Raw genomic sequence first — 22,030 nt, forward strand, 5'->3', positions numbered from 1 at the left:
AGAGAGATATCAGGATTAATTACAAAATAGGCCCAGAGGGGAGCAAAAAAAAAAAAAGGCTACAGGCTTATTCAGCCGGGGGTGCACCAAAGCACTGGCCTAGTAAGGGCCAGGAAGCCACAACAGGGGGTCCCACATTGAACAATGAGAGGACAGCCACTGTGTACTGAAATGTGGGGTCCAGAAATTCTAAAGGTTACGGATTGGGAGTTCACCAGCATTAAGGAGTGAAGGGATGGCCGCACAGCGAATCAGATCTTCCAGGAGCAAACACTGCCGAGCGATGAGTATGGCAACAAAAGTAGCCAGGGAGTCATGGAAAGACAGGTCACTGACCTGGAGCAAAGAGCAGACAGATATGGCACCTCAGTGTGGTCAGATGGTCCCCATTCCAAGTGGTATACCTCCACCTTACAGAACTCAGGCAAGTGTGCTGCCTAGAAGCAGACCCCAGCCCTGCTAACTGCCCACCCCAAATCTCACATCTACATTGCAGAGGAGATCGTTGAAGCCACAAGTGCCATTGTTAGAGGAACAGCACAATGCCTTAAGTACTCCTAGCCACTCTGCGCTCAGCGACTTGCAGTAGCCAGTCAGCTCTGCACACAGGATTGCGATGTCATTCACCCTAGGGAAAAACACAAGCGCCCTCAGGAAAAGCCTTGCTCCACCAAACCTCAGATTCAGTAGTTTTCATCTCTGCCCTAGTAGTAATCAAAGGTGCAGGACCCCCCCAAGTATATCACCCCTCCCAATATCAGGCTGCGGTGCGACTGATGCCCATTCCTCAGTATACCCATTGCCCCATACCTATCGGGATCATGGTGCCCCACACAGACGTGCATAAGGGCATTGCAGACAAAGCTGTAGCGGTTAGCAGGATTCTCACTAAGACTCTTGCCTAGCCCCGTGTAGGTGAAGGTGTGAGCAGCAGGGTTCTCCAGGGTGTCTATCATGAACTCAGGTGCCCAGCGCATATTGGATTCTGATGGTTCCACATTGCAGTAAATGGTGTTTTTCACCTTTGAGCAAAAGTCACTGCAAAGGTGGGAAAAGAAGACAGCGCTGTTTAATAAGTGGAGTACAAGGGTGAACTGCACAGGGGAGAAAAAAATGGTGAGGAACAAGGGACCTGGGACAACAAAAAGGGAGATGTGCCACAGCAAAGTGGGTAGGAAAGGAACTATGTAGGACTAAGAACACGGGAGGGTCTCAGGAGGCAGAAGGCCTGCTCTCAGTACTGCAATGGCACATGGAGGACAGGATCTACAAGTGACCCCAGGTAGACAACAGGGTAATGACCTGTGCTCTGCTCCTGAGATGGGTGGTAATGGGAAGGAGACGGGACGACATCCCATTCTCTACCCCTTACCTCCCACCTCTCTTACCTGAAGAGTTCCCCAAATTTGCTCTTTAAGTGGCTACAGGAGGTGTACAGATCATAGAGATATGCAAGGATACAGCGTTCTGCAGAGGAGCCATCTGACCGGTTCATCCCATGCTTCACTACACCACACAGCCTGTCACAAGAGGCAGGGTTGGGAGGATCAGCAGGGTCGAGGCCCTGAGGCCCTCTGAAGCAGATTCTGGTTTCCTGGCAACATCATTCCTTCCTTGACTGCACAGCAGGTGCTTCCCAAGGTGAGCCCTTGTGTTCCTCCCAAGCAAGTTCCACCAGCATTTGCTGGAGCCCTGTGTCTCAGATCTTTTGAAGCTCTGCTTACCCCTCGAAGACCTGTGCCATCTGGTCCTGGTTGAGGATGAGGCAGGCGTGGTAGTGGCGTAGGACGGCCACGATGCACAGGCACAGGCTGGTAGTATAGCTGCCTACCAGATCCGAGGACTTGAGAAGCAGCTCAGCCTCAACCACACTCAGTTCATTCAGCAGCTAGTACCGTGGATGGGGGTGAGAGAAGAGAATATGCTTCTTCATGTCATATATTACCCCCTTTTCTGGGAGGAAGCCGGCAAAGCCAGGCCTGCGCCCCTTCGTACCAGAGCTGCTTTAACACAGAAGGGCCCTGTTTTTACATGCTGCTGTCTTCTGTTGTACTAATGACACCTCTAACCAGTCTCGAGGATAGTCCTATGAATTCCACTGTGAGAGGACATTCTGTACCAAATGTTCTAATCTGTCTCTTGGGCCTCCCCAGGGGACACTTAAGTCCCTAGTCCTTGTCTTAGGTCATGTTCCACTCCCATGGACTAGTTTTCCTACGCCCTCCAAACAGCCTGGGAAATGGGGTGGGACCTCTCTGCCTGTCCTCATGATCCTACTTAGCACAGAATTCCTTCTTTCACCCTTATCTCCCCTAACTTCCCCACCTGAATGGCAAAGTCGATGAGGCCACTGATGCTGAGTGAATATTCCATGAGGTCAAAGATGAACTGCACATGCTGCACCAGAGGCAAGTGGTACGACATGCCAAGGGCAAAGCTCGTGATCTGCTCCAGAACATTCCGGGAGACCTGATAAGGGCAGTGGGAGTGAGACAGGAGTGGAGGGATGGAAGAAGAACCAGGGAAGCAGGAAATGATGGTGGAAGGGGGTGAGACCAGCAGGCTTAGCCTGCTTAGGGGGTTAAGAAAGATAAGAGAAAAGAAAAACAGGACAAGAGGCCAGAATGTGGGAAAGGGGCTGGGCTTAGGCCCACACCTGAGCCGTGACCTGGTGTTGGTCATAATGTGATAGGTGCTGGAACTTAGCAAAGATATCTTCAGCAGTGGGGAAGGCTTCAGGCCTGTTGCGGCGCCGCTTCTGCCCATCCTCCCCACCTGAGGGGACAGTTGAAAGAGATAATTCAGGACAGAAAAGATAACTAGTTGACTGAGGGTGGGTGGGCTATGGAGAAAAGGCCATGGGGGATGGGAAAGGAGGTTAGGAAGAGGGAAGACGGGAAGGGCTTGGGGGGGGGGTGAAGGGAAGGGAAGAGTGAAGCAAAGGCTTAGAGGACCACAGACTATGTGGACCTTGGAGGAATATATACAGGGAGGTGCTAGGTTGAGGGAGGTGTGGGAGGGGGAGGGCAGTATGGGGCTTACTGTGAGGTACCTAAGAATGTCAGGTCTCCAGGATTCAGAGGCACAATAGGAGCAAGCTGGTCTGTAGAGGGGGGGAATGAGGGGGGAAGTTTCAAAAGGACTAGAGCTCTCAGGAGACTCTAAGAGACAGGACATCGGGACATGACTGGGGAGTTCCCTACACTGGGGATGGGAAGACTGACTAGGGCATTCTTTGAGGGAGATCTATTTAAGGAGCCTCAAACCCACCAGTTTCTGCTGTTCCCTTGCGATTCAGAACCTTCAGAATGTCCTTGGTGATTTTCTTGATGGCATGGCGGGCATCATCTCGTTGCTTTCCCACCCCAAACAGTACGACCAACCGCTGGTTGCACTCATGGCTGCACGACTCCTCCTGCATCCCAGCAGTACCATCAGACCCGGCACACGCCTGCCCTCTTCCTGCAGCATGCTTGCACCTGCAGTGCCCCTGATGTGCTCAAGCTCCTTCCCAGCACGCCCACACCCTCAAGAATGGTTTCAACCCCTCAGCAAATGCCTTGGACAGAAATCTGGGCTTGGAAGAGAGGGTCACAGGTATTGGGAGACAGTACCTGGGGGATGGGGAAGTGGGTGGCATACTGCACATGTCGTGGCTGGTCATAAAGAACCCCGAGGGTCCCTTCAATCTTCTCCTTAGGTTGGAGCTTCACCTCCTTCTCCACATCTGGTTTCTCAGGGGATGGGCTGCCCTTCCCCTCACAGGCCATGGTAGGGGAGAACAACTAAGAAACGCAAAAGAGCAGGACTTAGGAGAAGAAAAGAGTCTGAGGAGGTGCAAAGAAATCCCAAACAGCAGCGACATAATGAGAGGCTCTAAGGAGCTGCATTCTTCCCTGCTCAGAGTCTCACTTACTGAGAAATCAGGCTTCTCCATGTCCTCAAACAGCACGCTTGAACTAGGGTCAATATCCATAGATTCTGAGAGCCCTGGATCCTGAGGGCATGGAAATAAGCAAAGTGGCTTTAGGCCCACACAGCTGCTCCTGATTAGAAAAGCTCACAGAAGAACTAGAGAGAAGAGATCAAACTAGGGGAAGCACAAGGTTCTGGATTCAAACCTTTTCTAGTCACTTAGCCAGTCTCTGGGCCTTAGCTTCTATCAGCTTTAAATGGAAGATACGAGTACCTCAAAAGGCTGTTGTGAAGATGAAGAAACTGATGTGAAGGGGATGGGGATATGGCTCAGCAAAGTACTTGCCTAGCATTCCCAAGGCCCTGGGTTCAATTTCCAGCACCAAAAAATAAAATAAAAGGAAAAGAAAAAAGGTTGACGCCACTGGGTGTGGTGGTACACGCCTGTAATCCCAGCATTCAGGAGGCTGAGGCAGGAGGATCACAATGGGTTTGAGGCCAGCCTGAACTACACAGTGAAACCTTATCTCAAAAACAAAAACAAAACAAACAAAAAAGGCTGATGTGAGAGTGCTTTATAAACTATGAAAAGCTAATACTACACTTGTTGGGCTAAGGAGACTCTCACAGGCCTCTGGGAGCTGTGAAGGTGGGAACGCCACTAGAGACAATCGGGAGCAATGAGCAGCCCATTCACCTCCAGCTTGCTACTGCTGCTGCCTTCAGCCTCCTTGCGCTCTGGGTCATCAGCAGGATCATCAAAAGGAGAGGGAGGCCGGGGGCCAGGGGCTCCAAAGGCGAGGTCCCCTCGGGAGATGAGAGTGCAAGTATACATGTTGTGGGAGAAAACATCGTGTCGGATCAGTTCACAGAACAGCAGTACCAAGTTAAAGAACTCTACTCGCTCACTCTCACTTCGGGGATCCGCTGGAAGGAGGAAATGAAGAGGCATGAGTTTACAGAGCACAAAATCAGGGGAGAGAAAGAGGACACACCTAAGGCACGATGCTCTAGAGCAGTGATGGCAAACCTTTTTAGAGCATTCAGTGATAACAAACAACCCATTGTGGCACATGTGCCACTGCTTCACCACCACTACTCTGGAGTATCTCAAAGAGGGAGAACCCTGAGATAGTAACAGGAACGACCAAAAGAAGTCCACAGTGAGGACAAAGGCAGAGTTGTTTACCCCACCTCCTGCTCTGCACATCATCTTAGCAAGGAGTAGAGCCCTTCTGCTATTCTTTACAAAGTGAAAATGCTTCAACCTCATGTTCTCATTTTTATCCTTGCCTGTATTTCTCCATTTTCTTAAAACTCCAAGATGATCAGGGAGTAGAATCATGTCTAAAAGTCATTTTGCATAGAACGCACAACTGACATACAGGCCAGAAGGCCCTTAGTTATGTTTCCTGATGGCAGTGGCAGATAAGCGAGACTAGGCAGAGAAACTAGAGGGTGATGGGGTCCATACTCAGCATGGGAGCCTGGGTATCCAGAAACTGCAGGAGGACATCCTGGAAAATGGGAGCACTAGGAGCAGAAAGAGAACCAGAGGCGATGGAACCCTTCTCATCTGCGGCTTCAGATTCTCCACAACGCTGCAAGATAGAGAGAACAAACTGAGGACTGACTTTTCTCTTTCTTCACTCTCCAATGTACGACCCCAGGACTCCCACCTATGACGCCTCCAACCCAGACTTTTCACCTCTCTTCCCCGTGACCTCCATGTACTTTGTGTGACCTCCATGTACTTTGTCACCTGCCAATGGCAGCATTGATCTCTTCTCTAACCAGGTATCAATCTACATCTTCCTATTTGTTCCTCCTGTCATTAACATTCCCTGCAGCCTTTCTGCCACTTCTTTATTCTTTCTTGCTCCGAATGCCTTCAGGGCAGGTTTGGCTAGCTTGAGTTGTGGGGATTGAACCACAGCAACCTGAGCCTGACTGCTTTGTTGAAGCAGCCACTTAAAGAACTGAGCTAAGGGGGCCCCCACTTCTTTATTCTTACATCATCAACTTTTCTTGTTGTCATTTTGTGAGTCTTGTTGTTCAGGCAGGCTTGGAATTCACTATGTAGCCCAGGTTGCCCTTGAACTCACAAAGATCCTTCTGCCTCGGCCTCGAGTGCTGGGATTATAAGCATATGCCACCACAGCATCAACTCCTAACCTCAGCCTCAATCTCTGCCTGTCTCTTCTCCAGAAGTTTGGCTACCACCATAGCACGATGCCGACCAGAACGCTTGCAGCTCACAGCCCATTCGCATAGTAATGATACCACAGCATCATCATCTGAGGAGATCTAGAGACCAAAAGAACACAAGGATAAGTGAGGTAAGGTTGGGAACAAAGAAGTGCGGTCCAATCTCTTGAAGACTGGGCTCCATGTTAAAACATCCTGGGCTCAGGAAGATAACTCTACACACATCCCCTGGCTTCAATGCCTTATCAACATTACTAACACTGCATTACTGAGAAACAGCAATCTTCGTGTGAGTACTCACTGCTTACTCCCACATCCACCTTTCCATCATACACAGTTGCTCCTGCAATGTTGTTTTTCTTTCTACTCCCCGTCTTGCTCACCTCATGCCCATCTTTGCTAGGCCCCAATCCAAAGATTCTGTTACAGAGGGAATCGAGAGAGTTGCTGAAGTCAGAGCGTTCAAAACTGTGGCTGTCCAGCACTTCCAAAGTATGGAGCACCCGTCCAATGGTAAAGCCTGAGGAGGAAAAGCAGCAAAGGAGACTTACTCAGATGGCTGGTGCATTATGACTCTCAGATCTCTATGCCTTTACTACCCCAGCCTTTTCCCAAATATACTTCCTACTATCTTCCCTGACACTCACCTGCAGTGGCTTCCTGGCACTTATCAAAAGACCAGCGAACCTCAACTGCCTGTCCTCGCTCCTTGATCTGCTGCTCAATCTCTCGCAACTTTGCACGAACCTGCAACATCAAAAAGGAAGGCTTGAGCTGGCAATATAGCTCAGTGGCAGAAGCGCCTGCTTGGCAAGCACAAGGTCCTGAGTTTGATTCCCAGTGGTGGGTGGGGGTGGGGGAGGAAGGCTTTAAGGATGTACTGCGGCATGCAAAAGACTAAAAGAACACTACCAGACCCCAAATCATTATTTGTGGAAGAATAATTATTTAGTCTTAGTGTCTGGGAGCACCAGGCTACTAGTTAGACTTACTTGCTGAGTGAAGGCACTGTTGCCCTCTGGCATGGGCAGGTTGGAAGGGGCAATAGGCAGGTGGTCAAGTGGTGAGCCCGTCTTGATTCTGCTATCAGTGAGTGAATAGTGCCAAACCAGGGCACTAGGACAACACAGGAGGATGGTCTGCCAGACATAAACAGCTAAGTCAAACTCAGTTACCATGGCTACCTATCAGGAATCCCTAATAAGACCCAATCCTTAAGTTTCAGATCCAAAGTTATTCTAAATTTCTGAGGCAGGGAGCAATCCATTCCTGATCTCCTCCCTTCACCTACTTTCCTGAAAGGCCTTGGGTCTACTATTTAGCCCTGGGAGACACTGACCAGAACCCTCCTAAAAGAACTAATATCTCATTATGGAGAGACAACAACTTTAAGGAAGTACTCAATGCCTACTCCCACATCTAATTGGGAATCACCCCATTCTCCAGGATGGACACTCAGTTCTTCTCAGACTCTAATAGTTCTTTGAGTCAGCTAGTACATACCTGTAGGATACAGCTGAGGCCAAAAACCAGAGGCCGGTGCTGAGGGCACATAAGCAGGTCACTAAAGGGAGTCGAGGGTGTGTTACTAGTCGAGGGCTGAGGGGCAGGGGTGGTGGGCAGTGTGCTTGTCGACTGAGTAGACATAACATGAGATGAGTGGCTGCTCACACCATCCAGCTGTAGGGCCAGTCTCCGGGTACAGAAGTAGGCAAGACGGCGGGACAGGTATGCAGACTGAACGAATTCCCCAGAGTACTGTGAAAACATGACTGTCAGAGCTCATGGTTTTCTCTTCAAGGGATACTGCTCTAACATCTTGTCTCCCTCAAATCCGCCCCAGACCCCACAGGTCCTAGGCCTTACTCGAAGCAGTAGGGGCAGCAAGAGTTTAAGCAATTCATCTTCTCCAGGGCGAATTTTTTCAAAACATTCAAGCACCCATGTCAGGAACTCATGTCTGTCCAGCATTCCATCCTATAGGTACCAGGAATGGGAGGAGGATTATTTCAGCCTAGGGACTATTAGAGATGAGGCAGATAAGGCAAATGAAAAGAAAACTGGGGCAAGGTGGTAGGCAGTCCATTCCATACCGGCAGTGTGCAAGCTCTGACTGAATCCCATGTTCTACATAGCATGGCTTCTCCCCTACCTGAAACATGAACATGGCCAGCTTCTCATTATAGTCCCATTGCCTGATTGCCACTTCTACATCATGGGGCAAAGGTCCTATTGTAGAACTACAGCCCCCACTTCCTGCAGGGCCTGGCCGATAGTATTCAGCCATCTTCTGTAGCTGCTCCCATAAGTACTTGGTGATAATCTGAGTCCATTCTAGAGAACAGATAGAAAAGGGGTTATTTGAAATTATCTTTCTGCTTAAAATACTTGCTATCCCTACCTCTATCCCCAATCCTCACAGCTGTACACTGCATTGTATTCATTTTCTTAGCCTCTGAGCAAATGCCACCTCCCCAAAGTCTTCCCAAGTATCCTAAAGAGAAAAAAATCTTTCTGTCCACTGAAGTCTCAAAGAACCTTCTGTCTTTTTTGTAGTACTGGGGACAGAACCCAAGGAATACTGAGCTATGTCCCCAGAACATTTAAAAAATTGTTATTTTTGAGACAGGGTCTTGCTAAGTTTCCTGGGCTGGCCTCAAATTTGCAATTTTCCTATGTCCCCCCCCCCCGCCCCCGCCAGAAACTAGGGATTACAGGCAGATACCACAGTCCCCAGCTTTTTTTGGTGTGGGGGTAGATGGTACTGAAATTTGAACCTGGGCTCTTCATACCACGTTAAATTCTAGCCCTTTTCTGAGGATTGAACCCAGGGCCTTCACACTGAGCAGCATCCCTAGTTCTTTTAAACAATTTTTTTTGAGATAGGGTCTTGTTATATAGTTCAAGCTGGCCTCAGGCTCAAACTGTATCCTCAGCTGGCCTTGAATCTGTGGTAATCCTCCTGCATTGGCTTCCTGAGTGCTGGGATTACAGGCATGTACCACTATGCTCAGCTATCTAGAATTTTTAAAATTTCGACACAAGGTCTTGTTACTCAGCTGTCCAGGAAAGGCTTGTGATCTTCCTGCTTCAGCCTCCCTGAATGCTGGGCATAAAGGCATGCACAAGCACGCCTGACTCTGTCTCTTCTTTGACAGCCACCACATTCTATATTTAATGTTATCTAAAAATGTGTCTTTCCTCACCTCTAGAATATAAGCATCCTAAGGGTGGACATTAGATACAGGTCATCTTTATAGCTCAGAACACGAACACAGCAGGAAATCAAATCACTTGATGTCAGGGCAGGGGGATAACACAGTGGCAGGATGCTTGCCTGACACTGGTGGACTCAGAGTTTAATCTCCAGTACCACAAAACAAAACCAAAACAAATTTCTTGATGTTTACTAAGTGAGTGAATCTAAGATACAAGCAGAAGCAAAGAATGTAGATTAGAAAGGAGAGTGACGCCAAGGGTTTATCACTCCTTGAAGCCATCAGTAGCACACCCAGTATTAGAAATTACTCACCTGTGAAGGGGTCAACGACCTGTCTCTTCTTAACCTTGTTCTCAGACATTGCCGCATAGTAGGCACAGGTCATCTTAATGAGCCAGGCTGCCCGCATCACAGGTACAGTGTATTTGGCTAAGTATCCAAATACTTCTTCCTTCTTACTGAAAATGGGGACCTGGATGGATACCACAAATAGTGAGATCTGTTAGCCCAACAACTGACATTTATGTAGCTTAATCTAAGAACAGGGAGTATTTGGTACCCACAGTCCCCTCATGTTCTGAAGAACAAAAAAGAGTATCTCACCTTTTTGGCCAGTAGTGTGAGTGGTTTGGTGCCAGCCAGGTCAGTGAACCAGGTGTTAATGGCACTCTGGGATCGAGTAGTCACCAGCCAGAAGTTGTCCTTCTGGTGCACTGGCCTCTTGCGACCAGTATCAGGGAGTGTATTACAGCGTAACTTCTCTGCAATAATGCTGCTGAAGTTGGAACTGATCTGAGGAAAGAAAACTATACCTCAGCGTGAGAAGAAGGGGCAGAGAGGTGGTCCTGCCTTTGATGGGAAAATGGCAACATGACAGCTTTGGTTTATGAGGGCAAACTCAAGCCATTTAAGTTGTCCCTGTAAGTCTTCCCAACCCAGGGCCTTTGCTCCTACTCAGATTCTTCCAGTCTTTTCCTTCAGCCTGGCAGGATATCTCACCTTGGCAGGATTGAAGTTGATGTTCTTGGCAGTGCCATGTTCATCCCCAGAGACAGCAGGCTGGTTATTGAAACCTTGTTTTACATTCAAGGCCGTCAATTCATCCTGTGGCAGGAAAATGGCATTTTAGGGTTTTTTTTCCCTCTTGGGAGGAGATTGTGGGAGAGGGCAGAAGAGAAGGCAACAGAGAGAAAGGGAGGAGATTCTGTGTAGAAGTGATTATTACTTCAGATTAGGCCCTTATATTCCTTTGGACCCCACCCTCACCCCCCAAGTCGCTAAGATTCTCAATCAGTCAGAGCTCCCTCAACATCACTCTTCCTTGCGAGCTGCCTCACCGAGCTGCCTGAGACAACTTTCTGAGGTGTGTGTGCGCAGAGGGGGCGCCTCTGGCGCGCCCCACCATCATTCGCTATTTATGTCTTGGAACCCTCCCACCGTACCCCGCTCTCCTACACCGGCCCACTTTACTCTTCCCCCTTTTGGGACTTTTGCTCCCACCTAATCGCCCCGCCCCCCTCCCCAAATTATCAATGCAAATCACTTGCCCTGGCCCCTCGGAAGTCCGGATATTTTAACGCACCTCCTTCTGTTTGGGATCTTGAGGGTACACATCGGGAGGCCCCAGCCGCGGCCGCTTCAAGGGCCGGTGTTCGTAGCTCAAGATCCCGAAGGCCGCCATCTTGGCCAGCCCGTAGCGCCGGAGGCGCCAGCAGGGCCAAGCTGGGGCTGGGTGGGGGGCGGGAGGAGGGAGGAAGGAGGAGGGAGGGAGCCCACAGGGCGGGTGGCGGTTGGGAGGACGGCGGCCGAGAGACAACGAGGGGGCACGTTAGGAACTCTCGATTATTGCCGGAAACTACCGAGCGCAGCCGAGGAACGCCGGGAACCATCCAGCAACACCGACTGCAAAGTGGGCGGGGCCCGGGCCGGCGTGGGGCGGAGCTACGCACCCCGTGTGCTTTTCTGCCCTAAAGGTAGAGAGTGAAAGTCGGTTTACACCTTAGCAAAACTCACCCGGACCTTTGTGAGCCCTGTGTGGTGATGGAGATGCAGGTTTTATTCTTTTAAATTAGTACATGTTTGCAGTACATAATGTTTGCACTCCTTGGACGGAGTTCGGGTGCATAACACTCTGAACTCCCTTTTCTCCCCCTTTCCCTCCTCACTCCATCTCTTGATCCCTTCTCATTTGAGAGAGATCTCTTGGAGGTGCAGACGCTCAAAGCGGGACGCAGCCAGGGTGCAGAAGTTTTGGCTGGGATTGGATTCCTATTGTCTAGCTCCGTTCTTGGCCTAGAATTGTTTTAATATTTGCATTGTTAGGAACTCTCGCTTTTACAAATCACTTCGTTTCTTAATGGGTATGCTAATGCCTCTGAATGACAGGTGTGCTGATATCGCCCTCAAAGCACTGTTGTGCAGATTAGCTATTCTATGCCTGGAGAAAGCACCAGTTCAAAACCTGAAACACTGTCTCTAATCCCTCAAGGCCATTATGGTCTCCACCAAGATGCCTAATCTTTTTTTAGTTCTCTAACTCTTCTACATGCAGTGGGAGGAGCCCGCCTTGGTGGCTGCAGCCTGTAATCCCTGCACTCAGGAAGCCAAGGCTGGCGAATCACCGCGAATTCCGGGCTTGCCTGAGCTATTTGTGAGTTCAAGACCAGCCCAGACTACACAGTGAGACTTTATCTCAAAACAAACAAACAAACGAAAACAAAAATCTGATGACTTCTCAGAAAAACAGTACATACAAAACTCTGAATTTCCAGGAACATTCTTAGATGCCTTGACGTGCATCCATATATCCTTCAAGTGTGCATCAACAACTGTGAACCTACTGTGTCGCTTGATCAGACACTATCTCCTTTATTCCACAAATGGGCCCATGATTTAGGAGTTGTTACTCTGTGGATAAGGAAGCTGATTTCCAAAGAGTGAAAAATACACTTGCCTGATACTGTACAACTACTGTGTATCGGAGCTGGGACTAAGATTTTTTTAAAAATGGAGTCTTGCTATGTATTGCTGGGTGGCCTTGAACTCACTATATAACTCAGGCTGGGCTCAAACTTGCAGAGATCCTCCTGCCTCAGCTTCCAGCATGCCAGAATTATGAGCGTGCACCACCACACCTGGCTCACGATTCTTTATTTCAGAGCCAGTACTTTTTCTGTTGTGCTATTGCTTTTCAGAGGAAAAACGACCATAAGAAAAATAACAATGGGGGCTGGGGAGATGTCTCAGTAGGATAAGCGCTTGACTGGCAAACGCAAGGATCTGAGTTCAATCCCTGGTTCTGAAAAAGAAAAGAAAAGAAAAGAAAAATAACAATGGTCAGCATGGTGGCACATACCACCCACACTTGGGAGCCTGAGGCAAGAGGATCCCTTCGAGTTGGAGTCCAGTATGGACTGCATAGCAAAACCTTGTCCCCCAAAACAAAACAAAACAAAACAAAACAAAAAAGCTGGGCGTCATTGTGCATGCCTGTAATCCCAGCACTTGGGAGGCTGAGGCAGGAGAATCACTGTGGGTTCAAGACCAGCCTGGGCTACAAAGTGAGTTCAAGGCCAGCTTGTACTGCATAGCAAGATCCTGTCTCAAAAAAACCAAAAAAAAAAAAAAAAGTAACAATGTTAAGCAAAAATAATAAAAGTAGTAAGGGGTGGGGATGTAGCTCAGTGGTAGAATGCTTGCTTCAGGATATCTGAGGTTCTATTCTCAGCACCACCCTCCCAAGAGTAACAAAAATAACAACAGTTTGGCACTGTGGCAAATATCTGGAACCCAGCACTTTAGGAGACTGAGGCAAGAGGATGCAAATTCAACCCACCCCAGGCAATTTAGCAATTTAGACTTGGTCTCAAAAATTTTTTTTAAAGTGTGGTGGAGGGGTGCGTGAGGAGACAGCTTAGTAGAATAAGCACCTGCCTGGCAAGCACAGGGTCCTGAGTTCAATCTCCAGTACCGCAAAATAAATAAGTAAATAAATACATAGAGTGTGGCGGGAGGCTGGGAATACAGCTCATTGCAAAGAAACTGAGTACAGTCTCTAGTAACACACATATGCGTGCACGTGCACACACACACACACTATTGAATCATCACAATTGTGATAAAAATTTTTTTTTCCATTTGTGTATTTGGTACATTGTCTCACTACACAGATCGGACTTGTGGTGATCCTCCTGTTTTCAGCCTCCCCAGCACTGGGATTACAGGTGTGCGCCACCATGCCCTGACTGTTGCCTGCTCAACATGCTGCGGCATGGCATGTGAAACCGGGGATCAAACCCTGGTCACTGAGCTTGCCAAAGTAGGCGCTTAGTCTGTTGAGCTATCTTGCCAGCCCTGAGAGAAAAGTTCTGATTGGGAGTGGAAACCATATTGGCAATGGAAATATTTGAGCTAAATCTGAAGGGCTTTCTTTTTCTCCTTTTCTTTATTTTGTGATACTGGGAATCAGCCTAGGGCTCTCTCCAACTGAATTACATTTCCAATTAAATTACGTTTAAACATTTTTTAAAAATATTGAGACAGGGTCTCGTTAAATTGCCCAGGCTGGCTCCAACTTTCAGTCCTTCTACATCAGCCTTTCTGAGTACCTGGGGATACAGGAGTGCATCGCTGCGCCTGACCCATGAAGGAAGACAGTTTCTTTAGAGGAAATTTGGGCTGACAGCAATGTTGAGCACAAAGTACACAGAGTTTCCACATATCTCCTCCCCCCAAACCTACATAACATTAGTAACATGTTGCCCAAGACGGTTACATTTTTACAATTGATGACCCTCAGCTTTGGCAGTGGCATTAGCGTAGCGATGAGGTTTATCTGAAGCATGATTATTGCTAATGAACTTACTCACCAGTGAGTGGGAAAATAGGGTTGATTGTTGCTGTTTTTGTTAGGTTGTTTGGGGTGTTGAGAATGAAGCTAGCATTTTCCATTCTCACCAGCAATGAATAGAATTTCTTGTATTCCATAGCCTTGCCAGTTTGGATGTTGAACTTTATCCTGAAGACCATGAGTAGCTTTTGAAGACTTTAAAGCTGGATAATGGCCTCTCTGCAGTAGGTTGAATGGTTGCCTCCAAAAGGTAAGTCCAAGGGCCAGGGATACAGCTCAGTGGTATTAGCACCTGCCTGGCAAGCACAAGGTCCTGAGTTTGATTCCTGGTACCCCCCCCCCAAAAAGGCAACTCTACTCAGAACCTATGCATGTGACTTCCTTTGGCAAAAGGGTCTTAGCAGCCATAATTTTTTTTTGTTTTGTTTTGGCAGAACCGGGGATTGAACTCAGGCCCTTGCGCTTGACAGGAAAGCACTTATTCCACTGAGCCATCTCCCCGGCCCTAGCAGCCATAATTAAGGTAAGAATTCACCAGCTGTGGTAACACATGCCTACAATCCCAGCTACCTGGGAGGCTGAGGCAGTAGGATCTAAAGTTCAAGGAGAGCTTCAGAAATTTAGTGAAGCCCTGTCTCAAGATTAAAAATAAATAAACAAAAAAAGGGGCTGGCATTGCAGGTTTGTTGTGAGCTTTTTCCTCACATGTACAAGGCTCTGGATTCAATCCCTAGCACTGGAAAACCAAAACAAAAGATAAAGGAGGCTCAGAGAAGAGCTGGTATACAGAGGCAGAAGTTGAAGTGATGTGTCTGCAAATCAAACAATGCCAAACAATGCCAGGGGCTGCCAACAGTTACCAGCAGCTGGGAGAGAGGGGCATGAAACCAACTCTCAAAACAAGTTGATTGTTGGGCCTGGGGAGATGGCTCAGTAGAATAAACAGTTCCCTGGCAAGTGTAAGGGCCTGAGTTCAATCCCCGGTTCTGGAAAAAAAACAAAACGAAACAAAACAACCCCACCTCCCCAAAAAAAACCCAAGTTGATTGTTGCTGGAGATGTAGGTCCACGGTAGTGCTCTTGCCCAGCATATGTGAGGCCTGGAGGTGGAGATTCATATACATCAGCCGGATTTCAGGATTGTGGCCTCCAGAATTGTGAGAAAATAAATTTCTGGGGGCCGGAGAAATAGCTCAGTAGAATAAGCACTTGCCTGGCAAGTGCAAGGGCCTGAGTTCAATCCCCGGTTCCGCAAAAAGAAAAAAAAGAAAATAAATTTCTGTTTGTTTTAAAGTTTGGGGTAATTTGTTATGGCAGCCCTAGCCAACTAATACGTCCTAGGTGTATATTCCAGTTTCCTGAGACCCCATTCAAGTACTTTTGTCCTCTGCCAAATGTCCTACCCCTTTATTTGTCTTGTAAAATCACACTCTTTTTAGTGTTTTGAGACAAGGCATTGGTAGTTCAGGCCAATCTTGAACGCGCAATGCTGCAGGACAATGGAGACAAGTGGGTGATGGCTGAAGACGGGCCAAGCCGGTAGAGGCTTGGTCTACTTTCGTCCTCCAGGAAATCTCACTGTCCTCACTGCTAAGCAGCAGCCAGAGGCCACTCCTCGGTAGCATGGAGATCAGTCTCTTGATACATTGTTCAGGTTAGGTGTGACCTAGCCTGCACAAACATGTTGCTCTTAGAGATTTCTGCCTGCCATGAGAGCTATTGCATCTTGAAAAAAAAAGCAAACAGCTGGAACACACAATGTAGTCCAGGCAGACCTTGAACTCCTGGTGATCCTCCTGCTTCATCCTCCTGAGTGCTGGGAATGCAGACCTGAGTCAGGATACCTAGCCCATTCTGTAAGATTCTGTTCAAAAACCAGCCATTCAGCAAAGCTTCCCTGAACTACTGCACTCCCCATCTTGGTAAATTTAGTTACTTCCCCTTCTCGGGTCACATACTTTGGGATGTCTTCATATCTATGCTATGGAATTCACACTATACTGCATTATTTGTTTATGTCTTCCCCACTTATCAATGAGCTTCTGGGATAATAAGGGTATCTTATTTATCTGTATATTCTCAAAATGGCACATTATCGAAGACTGGCACATTATTAAACACTCAATACATGCTTTCTGTATAAATAATCTCTGTAGCTAGGCATGGTGGTGCACGCCTGTAATCCCAGCATTTAGGAAGCCAAAGCAGGAGGATCAAGAGTTCATGGTCAGTCCTGGCAAGTTAGTGAGACCTTAACTCAAAAACCAAACAAAATAAAACATCTCAACATATTGAGAGGAAAAGAAACGATTTCTGTAAATAGCTTTTCCAACCAGCTTTGTGTTTGGGAGAAGGTAAGCCTGGCAACAGAGTAAAGACTAGATTAGAGGGCAAAAGACCTTCAGAAAGGAAGACAGATTAGTGGGTTTCAGTGATAATCCTGACTTGATTTAAGGAAAGGCTGATTTATCACAGCAGCTGTGGGAATAGAAGGGAGGAAATGACTGGGAGCAATACCACAGAAGCAGACTGGACTGGATTGAGGAAGATATTGAACAGGACACTGAGGTTTCAAGTCTGTGTGACTGAGAGGGTGATGATATTATTGACTGATATAGGGAAGACAGGAAGAAAAGTGGATTTGGAGGAAGATTCGGAGCTTGAAACTAGTATTACTGTTTTTTCTCTTTCTCTTTTTCTTTTTTTATTTTTGTGGTACCGGGATTGAACGCAGAACCCTGCACTTGCCAGGCAGGCACTTATCCTACTGAGCTGTCTCCCCAGCCCCTGTTTTTCCATTTCTAAGGCAGATGCAGCAGCTCCAAGTGGGTATTCTGGTTATGATCAGGTTATGGAAGACAGCTATATATGTGCCTACAGGTGCCATGACAGTATTTTCTATCATCCCAGGACCATATAGCTTTGATACATTTAAGGGTGAATGAATCAAGAAAGTATTATATTATAGAATGGTAGTTGTGTTCAAGCCTTCACCATAAAAGACAATGATTTAGACAGCTATACATGGTGTGCACACCTGTAACTCAGGAGGCTGAGGTAGGATCTCTGCAAGTTCGAGGCCACTGAGCTACATAGTGAGTTTAAGACCAGCTTCTTTTTTTTTTTTTGTGGTACCGGGGATTGAACTCAGGACCTTGTGCTTCCCAGACAAGCACTTATTCTACTGAGCTATCTCCCCTGCCCAAAAATATGCTTAGTTTTTTAAAAAAATATTTCTGGCACCAGGAATTGAACTCAGGACCTTGTGCTTGCCAGGCAAACACTTAATGCACTGAGCTATCTTCCCAGCCCTTAGGGCTAGCTTTAACTACATAGTGAGACTTTGTCTCAAAAAAAAAAAAAAACAATAAAAGCTGGGCGTGGTGGCACACCTCTGTAATCCCAGCACTCCAGAGGCTGAGGCAGGAGGGTCTTTGTGAGTTAGACATCAGCCAGGGCTACCAAGTGACCTGAAGTTCAGCTTGAACTGCATAGTGAGACCCTGTCTCAAAAGGACAGAAAAAAAAGCAATAAAATGATGAATAATAAATAAACATTTTAAAAAAGATGTCTTAGAGCAGGTAGTTGGGAAAGGCAGTAGTGGAGGTGAGCAGATCTCTCCTAGGTTGTAGGTGCTCTGAGGATTCTTGAATCTGTGAGAGTATTATATACTCTCTTTAGTCTCTCTTTAGCTCCGCCTTACAGTGGCGCCTAATCTCCCAGAGGACTTAGCCTGTGTCACTGAACACATTTGTCACACCCTCTGCAAAACCCTGGTTTGTAAGGTTCTTTCCACCGGAAGCTATGACAGAAGGAAATGTGTGGGTGGGGAGGGCTAGAGAGTGGTTCCCGGCACAGACTACACCCAGGGAACAAAGACCAAGCGCCATGTTGAAGCCATTACTGCTACTGAGATCCCTCCTACTCCTGCAGCTACTTCTGCTAGGGCTGGGGCTGAATACCACAGTCCTCAAGCCCAGTGGTAATGAAGACACCACAGCTGGTGGGGAATCTGGGATTGAAGGGGGTTGGTGCAGAGGCTATGGGATGGGGCCGTGTAGCAGTCTGAACCCTGCCAGTGGCCTTCACAACAGTTGAGGGAGAACTGAAGAGTAGAGTGGGGAGGGCCAGACGAGAGGTTCCCTGCTTCACACTATTTCTTCTTTTTTCCTCTCCCACTTTGTTTTTTCCCCAACCTAGATTTCTTCTTGACCTCTGAGACCCCCGGCTCTCTCAGCATTTCCACTTTGCCCCTCCCAGAGGTTCAGTGCTTTGTGTTCAATGGCGAGTACATGAACTGCACTTGGAATAGCAGCTCTGAGCCCCAGCCTACCAACCTGACTCTGCGATATGGGTATGAGAAGAGAAGAGCGGACATGCAGGGGAGGAAAAGAGGGGGTGAACGAGAGAGACTACAAGGGGACCAAGGAAGCGGGTGGCCAGCCTCTCAGGCACCCTTCCATTTCCTGTTGGGATATAAATTATATGTCAGTTTAGATCAAATGAGTTAGGTCGTGGACATATCCAGTACCCAACTTTACCCTATTTCTCTTCCTTCCCACCTTTCTCCAGGTACAAGAAGTCTGATAGTTATGAAGTCCAGGAGTGTGGTCACTATCTGTTTTCAAAACAGATCACTTCTGGCTGTTGGCTGCAAGAAAATCAGATCCGGCTCTATGAAACATTTTTTGTCTGGCTCCAGGACCCACGAGAACCCAGGAGGCAGATGGAACAGAAGCTAAAACTACAGAATCTGGGTAATCTGGAAAGAAGTGGCCAAGAGGTCGGGGCTGCTGTGAGGCATCGGAGTCAGTGGAGTAGTGTTCTTTCCCCTCTGTGTTACACAGAAAGGAAGAGGTGGGGGATCAAGAGGAAGAAGGGAGGAGGGGTGAGGGGAACTACTTTTAAGATCCAGACTTGTGTAGGCCAGGGGAATGACCGCACATGCACAAATGTCTCCAGTGATCCCCTGGGCTCCAGAGAATCTAACACTTCACAACCTGAGTGAATCCCAGCTAGAACTGACCTGGAAAAACAGATACCCCCGGGACCACTGTTTGCAGCATTTGGTGCAGTATCGGAACGACTGGGATAGCAGCTGGACTGTGAGTGATTGGGGACAGGAATTCAGCAGCTAAGCCCAAGCACATGGAGCTAAGATGCTCAATCACTCAGCTGGAAGGAACTTAGACCAAGCTCCTGTTCTTTGCCTCCCAGCTCCTCTGCTCCTTTAACCCTGCCCTCTTCCAACTCCGTTCTCTACCATCCTCGGTGAATTCCCTGTCCAGAGGCTTCCTGAGATCAGACAGAGAAGTAAACAAAGGCACATCATTAAAGGGATCTGGAGACCAGGCATTAGATTCAAGTCAGTGAAGGGAGAAGCCTGGCTTGAATTGTTAAGCGAGGAGGAAAAGGGCAGAGGGAGGGGAAAGGAGGGGGGAAAACCGAAATTAAGATGTGTTATGTACACGTACAAATCCCCCAAGTTGGATGTGATCATTATGTACTGCAAACATGTATTAATAGAAATAAATAAAAAAAGAGAGAGGAGGGGAGAGCCAGAAACAGGTTTCTTTGGAACTGGGAAGAACCAGAACTTGGAAGAACCAGGTGACCCTGAAGAACAGGCAAGAGTGTATTTTAATTTTGGCTTCCTTTATGTACACTGACCTTTTCCTCGCCTTCTTTCTTCCCAAGGAACAACAAGTGGATCACAAACAAAGCTTCTCCCTTCCTAGTGTGGATGGGCAGAAATTGTACACATTCCGGGTTCGGAGCCGCTTTAACCCACTCTGTGGAAGTGCTCAGCATTGGAGTGAGTGGAGCCACCCGATCGACTGGGGAAGCAGTACTTCCAAGGGTAAAATGGGTCAAATACATGATCCCAATCCATCATTTTTTTTTCCAACTCGGACCTCGCGCTTGCCAGGCAGACGCCCCTGTGATCCCAAGCCATACCCAGCACCCTCACCTGTCTAACAGGCAGTCTTTTGCTCTGCCTCCCTGGCTGTAAGCCTCCAAGCATGCTCCTCCCCTCGCCTCCCCTCACTGTTCAACTTCAATTCCTAGGACCTGGGGTTTTTCCCTGTAGGCTTGTGCTGTGTTGAAAAAGGAGGCCAAAAGGTGCTCAGGGGGGGTATGGAATGTGTATGATCAGCATTCCAGAGAGCCTGCATGGTGAAGACGGCCTTGCAACCAGACCAACCACTCTTTGATTCTGTTTTCTCATCTGTAAAATGTAGATAATGATTGTTCTTTTGCAGTGAAAAAATATATTTTTTTGAGACAGGGTCTGCTATGCAGTTCAGGCTGGCCTTGAGCTGACTGTTGCCCAGGCTGGTCTCAAATTCACAGTGATCCTCCTGCCTCAGCCTCCCAAGTGCTGGGATTATAGGCATGCTCCACCACGCCTGGCCTTACCGAAAATTAAGTAGAGGGAGTATGTTTCACAAGATGCCTACTGTCCTCATCATGGGAGAGGGCACAAAAAAAGGTTCATTTTTCCTCTCTTTTTTTTCTATAGAGAATCCGTGGTTGTTTATAACAAAAGCTGTGCTTATTCCTGTCGGCTCCATGGGATTGATTATTACCCTCTTCTTTGTGTATTGCTGGCTGGAACGGTGAGATTTCAGAAAGCTGAAACAAATGAAGTAGGGTGCTTGGGAGGAGTGAATGAAGATTATTTCAGGGTCTCCACGGCTAGAGGGCAAGACACGAAGGAATGAGGGATCACCCAAGAAAGTATGGTGATGGGAGGAAGCTACAGGCACAAAAACCAGAATCAGAATTCCTTCATTTCAGACAGGAAGACTAGAAGAAGGGTACCAAAAGAACTTTAACTTACATGGACCCATTCTCTTTTTCTCCTGTCAGGACAATGCCTCGAATTCCCACCCTCAAGAACCTAGAGGATCTGGTCACTGAATACCATGGTAACTTTTCGGTGAGAACGCTATCAAATGTATTGAAGTCTGTCAATTGCTAACTACTGGCCAGCAAGATAGATGCTGGTGGGGGAGGAGGCCAGAGTAGAGGGGGAGGGGCCTGCACTGTCAGGATGTGGCCTACCAAATGGGGGATGGATGACAGAGAGACCCATAAAAGAATGGATTATAGGTTGTGGGAGACAGATGAAAACGGTGGTATTGAGGGTCTAGGAATCTGACGTCCCATCTGTAATCACAGTGGTTGCAGATATCTTGAGAGCTGCTCTGGTTCAGAGCTTGTGCTTTTTGCTTCCTGTCCCTAACTGACCTTTGACCAGGGGCTATCTGTCTTTAGGCCTGGAGTGGTGTGTCTAAGGGACTGGCTGAGAGTTTGCAACCAGACTACAGTGAACGGCTCTGCCATGTCAGTGAGGTTCCCCTAAAAGAAGAAGCCCAGGGGAGGGGCCAGGGGGATCCTCCTGCAGCCAGCCCTACAGGGCCTCCCCATGTTACACCCTGAAGTCCAAAACCTGAGCCCCAGTTCCCTGACAGAAGCCCAGCATCCCATACCCCTGAGTGGTACTGACTCCCTCTCATCCACCCTTCTGATAAAATGCCCAATGTGTATTCCATCCTGTGTGGCTCATTTTGGATTTGGTGCCCTGTATAACTGCCCCTTCATTCAGTATCCCTTACTTGAGAAATGCCCCTCTGCCCTATACGTGTTTGTTATCACCCTCAGGCTGGCCCTTCCTTTTTTACAGGATTCTTTCTCCCTCTTTCCCTCCCTTGTACTACCTATCCTTCAATTGTTCCAGAATCGATGAGAAATAAAGTTTCTGTTCCTAATCATCAAGCATGTCTGTCATGGGGGTGGGGAGCAGGGAAAATATGGGGTGTGAGGAGGGTGGG

The 22,030-nt window shown here is 47.9% G+C and overlaps 2 protein-coding genes across 3 annotated transcripts in view; one reads left to right on the top strand and one right to left on the bottom strand.

The window, feature by feature from the left end:
* The window catches only part of Med12 (mediator complex subunit 12), a 23,729-nt gene extending 12,537 nt beyond the window's left edge, over positions 1-11,192 (bottom strand). For both annotated transcript variants that reach the window (XM_004646802.2, XM_004646801.2), the window contains exons 1-24: positions 10,926-11,192; positions 10,343-10,447; positions 9,947-10,135; positions 9,656-9,815; positions 8,276-8,457; positions 7,990-8,100; positions 7,627-7,881; positions 7,116-7,262; positions 6,771-6,870; positions 6,507-6,643; positions 6,091-6,222; positions 5,390-5,516; positions 4,613-4,842; positions 3,917-3,997; positions 3,615-3,785; positions 3,271-3,415; positions 3,053-3,103; positions 2,657-2,775; positions 2,326-2,469; positions 1,725-1,888; positions 1,389-1,520; positions 811-1,038; positions 484-628; positions 216-336 (exon numbers count right to left, since the gene is read on the bottom strand). In XM_004646802.2, the coding sequence (XP_004646859.1) occupies positions 216-336; positions 484-628; positions 811-1,038; positions 1,389-1,520; positions 1,725-1,888; positions 2,326-2,469; positions 2,657-2,775; positions 3,053-3,103; positions 3,271-3,415; positions 3,615-3,785; positions 3,917-3,997; positions 4,613-4,842; positions 5,390-5,516; positions 6,091-6,222; positions 6,507-6,643; positions 6,771-6,870; positions 7,116-7,262; positions 7,627-7,881; positions 7,990-8,100; positions 8,276-8,457; positions 9,656-9,815; positions 9,947-10,135; positions 10,343-10,447; positions 10,926-11,024 (3,475 nt within the window). In that variant the 5' untranslated portion in view covers positions 11,025-11,192. The remainder of the gene's footprint in view (positions 1-215; positions 337-483; positions 629-810; positions 1,039-1,388; positions 1,521-1,724; positions 1,889-2,325; positions 2,470-2,656; positions 2,776-3,052; positions 3,104-3,270; positions 3,416-3,614; positions 3,786-3,916; positions 3,998-4,612; positions 4,843-5,389; positions 5,517-6,090; positions 6,223-6,506; positions 6,644-6,770; positions 6,871-7,115; positions 7,263-7,626; positions 7,882-7,989; positions 8,101-8,275; positions 8,458-9,655; positions 9,816-9,946; positions 10,136-10,342; positions 10,448-10,925) is intronic.
* Positions 11,193-18,040: 6,848 nt separating this feature from the next.
* Positions 18,041-21,970, top strand: Il2rg (interleukin 2 receptor subunit gamma). The gene is given in 9 exon segments (XM_004646803.3): positions 18,041-18,195; positions 18,393-18,546; positions 18,765-18,949; positions 19,155-19,297; positions 19,890-20,052; positions 20,716-20,812; positions 21,066-21,135; positions 21,474-21,570; positions 21,573-21,970. Coding segments are annotated over 9 exon segments (1,104 nt in total). The 5' UTR covers positions 18,041-18,080; the 3' UTR covers positions 21,653-21,970.
* Positions 21,971-22,030: the final 60 nt, after the last annotated feature.

The sequence above is a fragment of the Octodon degus genome, unplaced genomic scaffold (genome assembly GCF_000260255.1).
Source record: "Octodon degus isolate 3935 unplaced genomic scaffold, OctDeg1.0 scaffold00280, whole genome shotgun sequence".
Classification (NCBI taxonomy): domain Eukaryota; kingdom Metazoa; phylum Chordata; class Mammalia; order Rodentia; family Octodontidae; genus Octodon; species Octodon degus.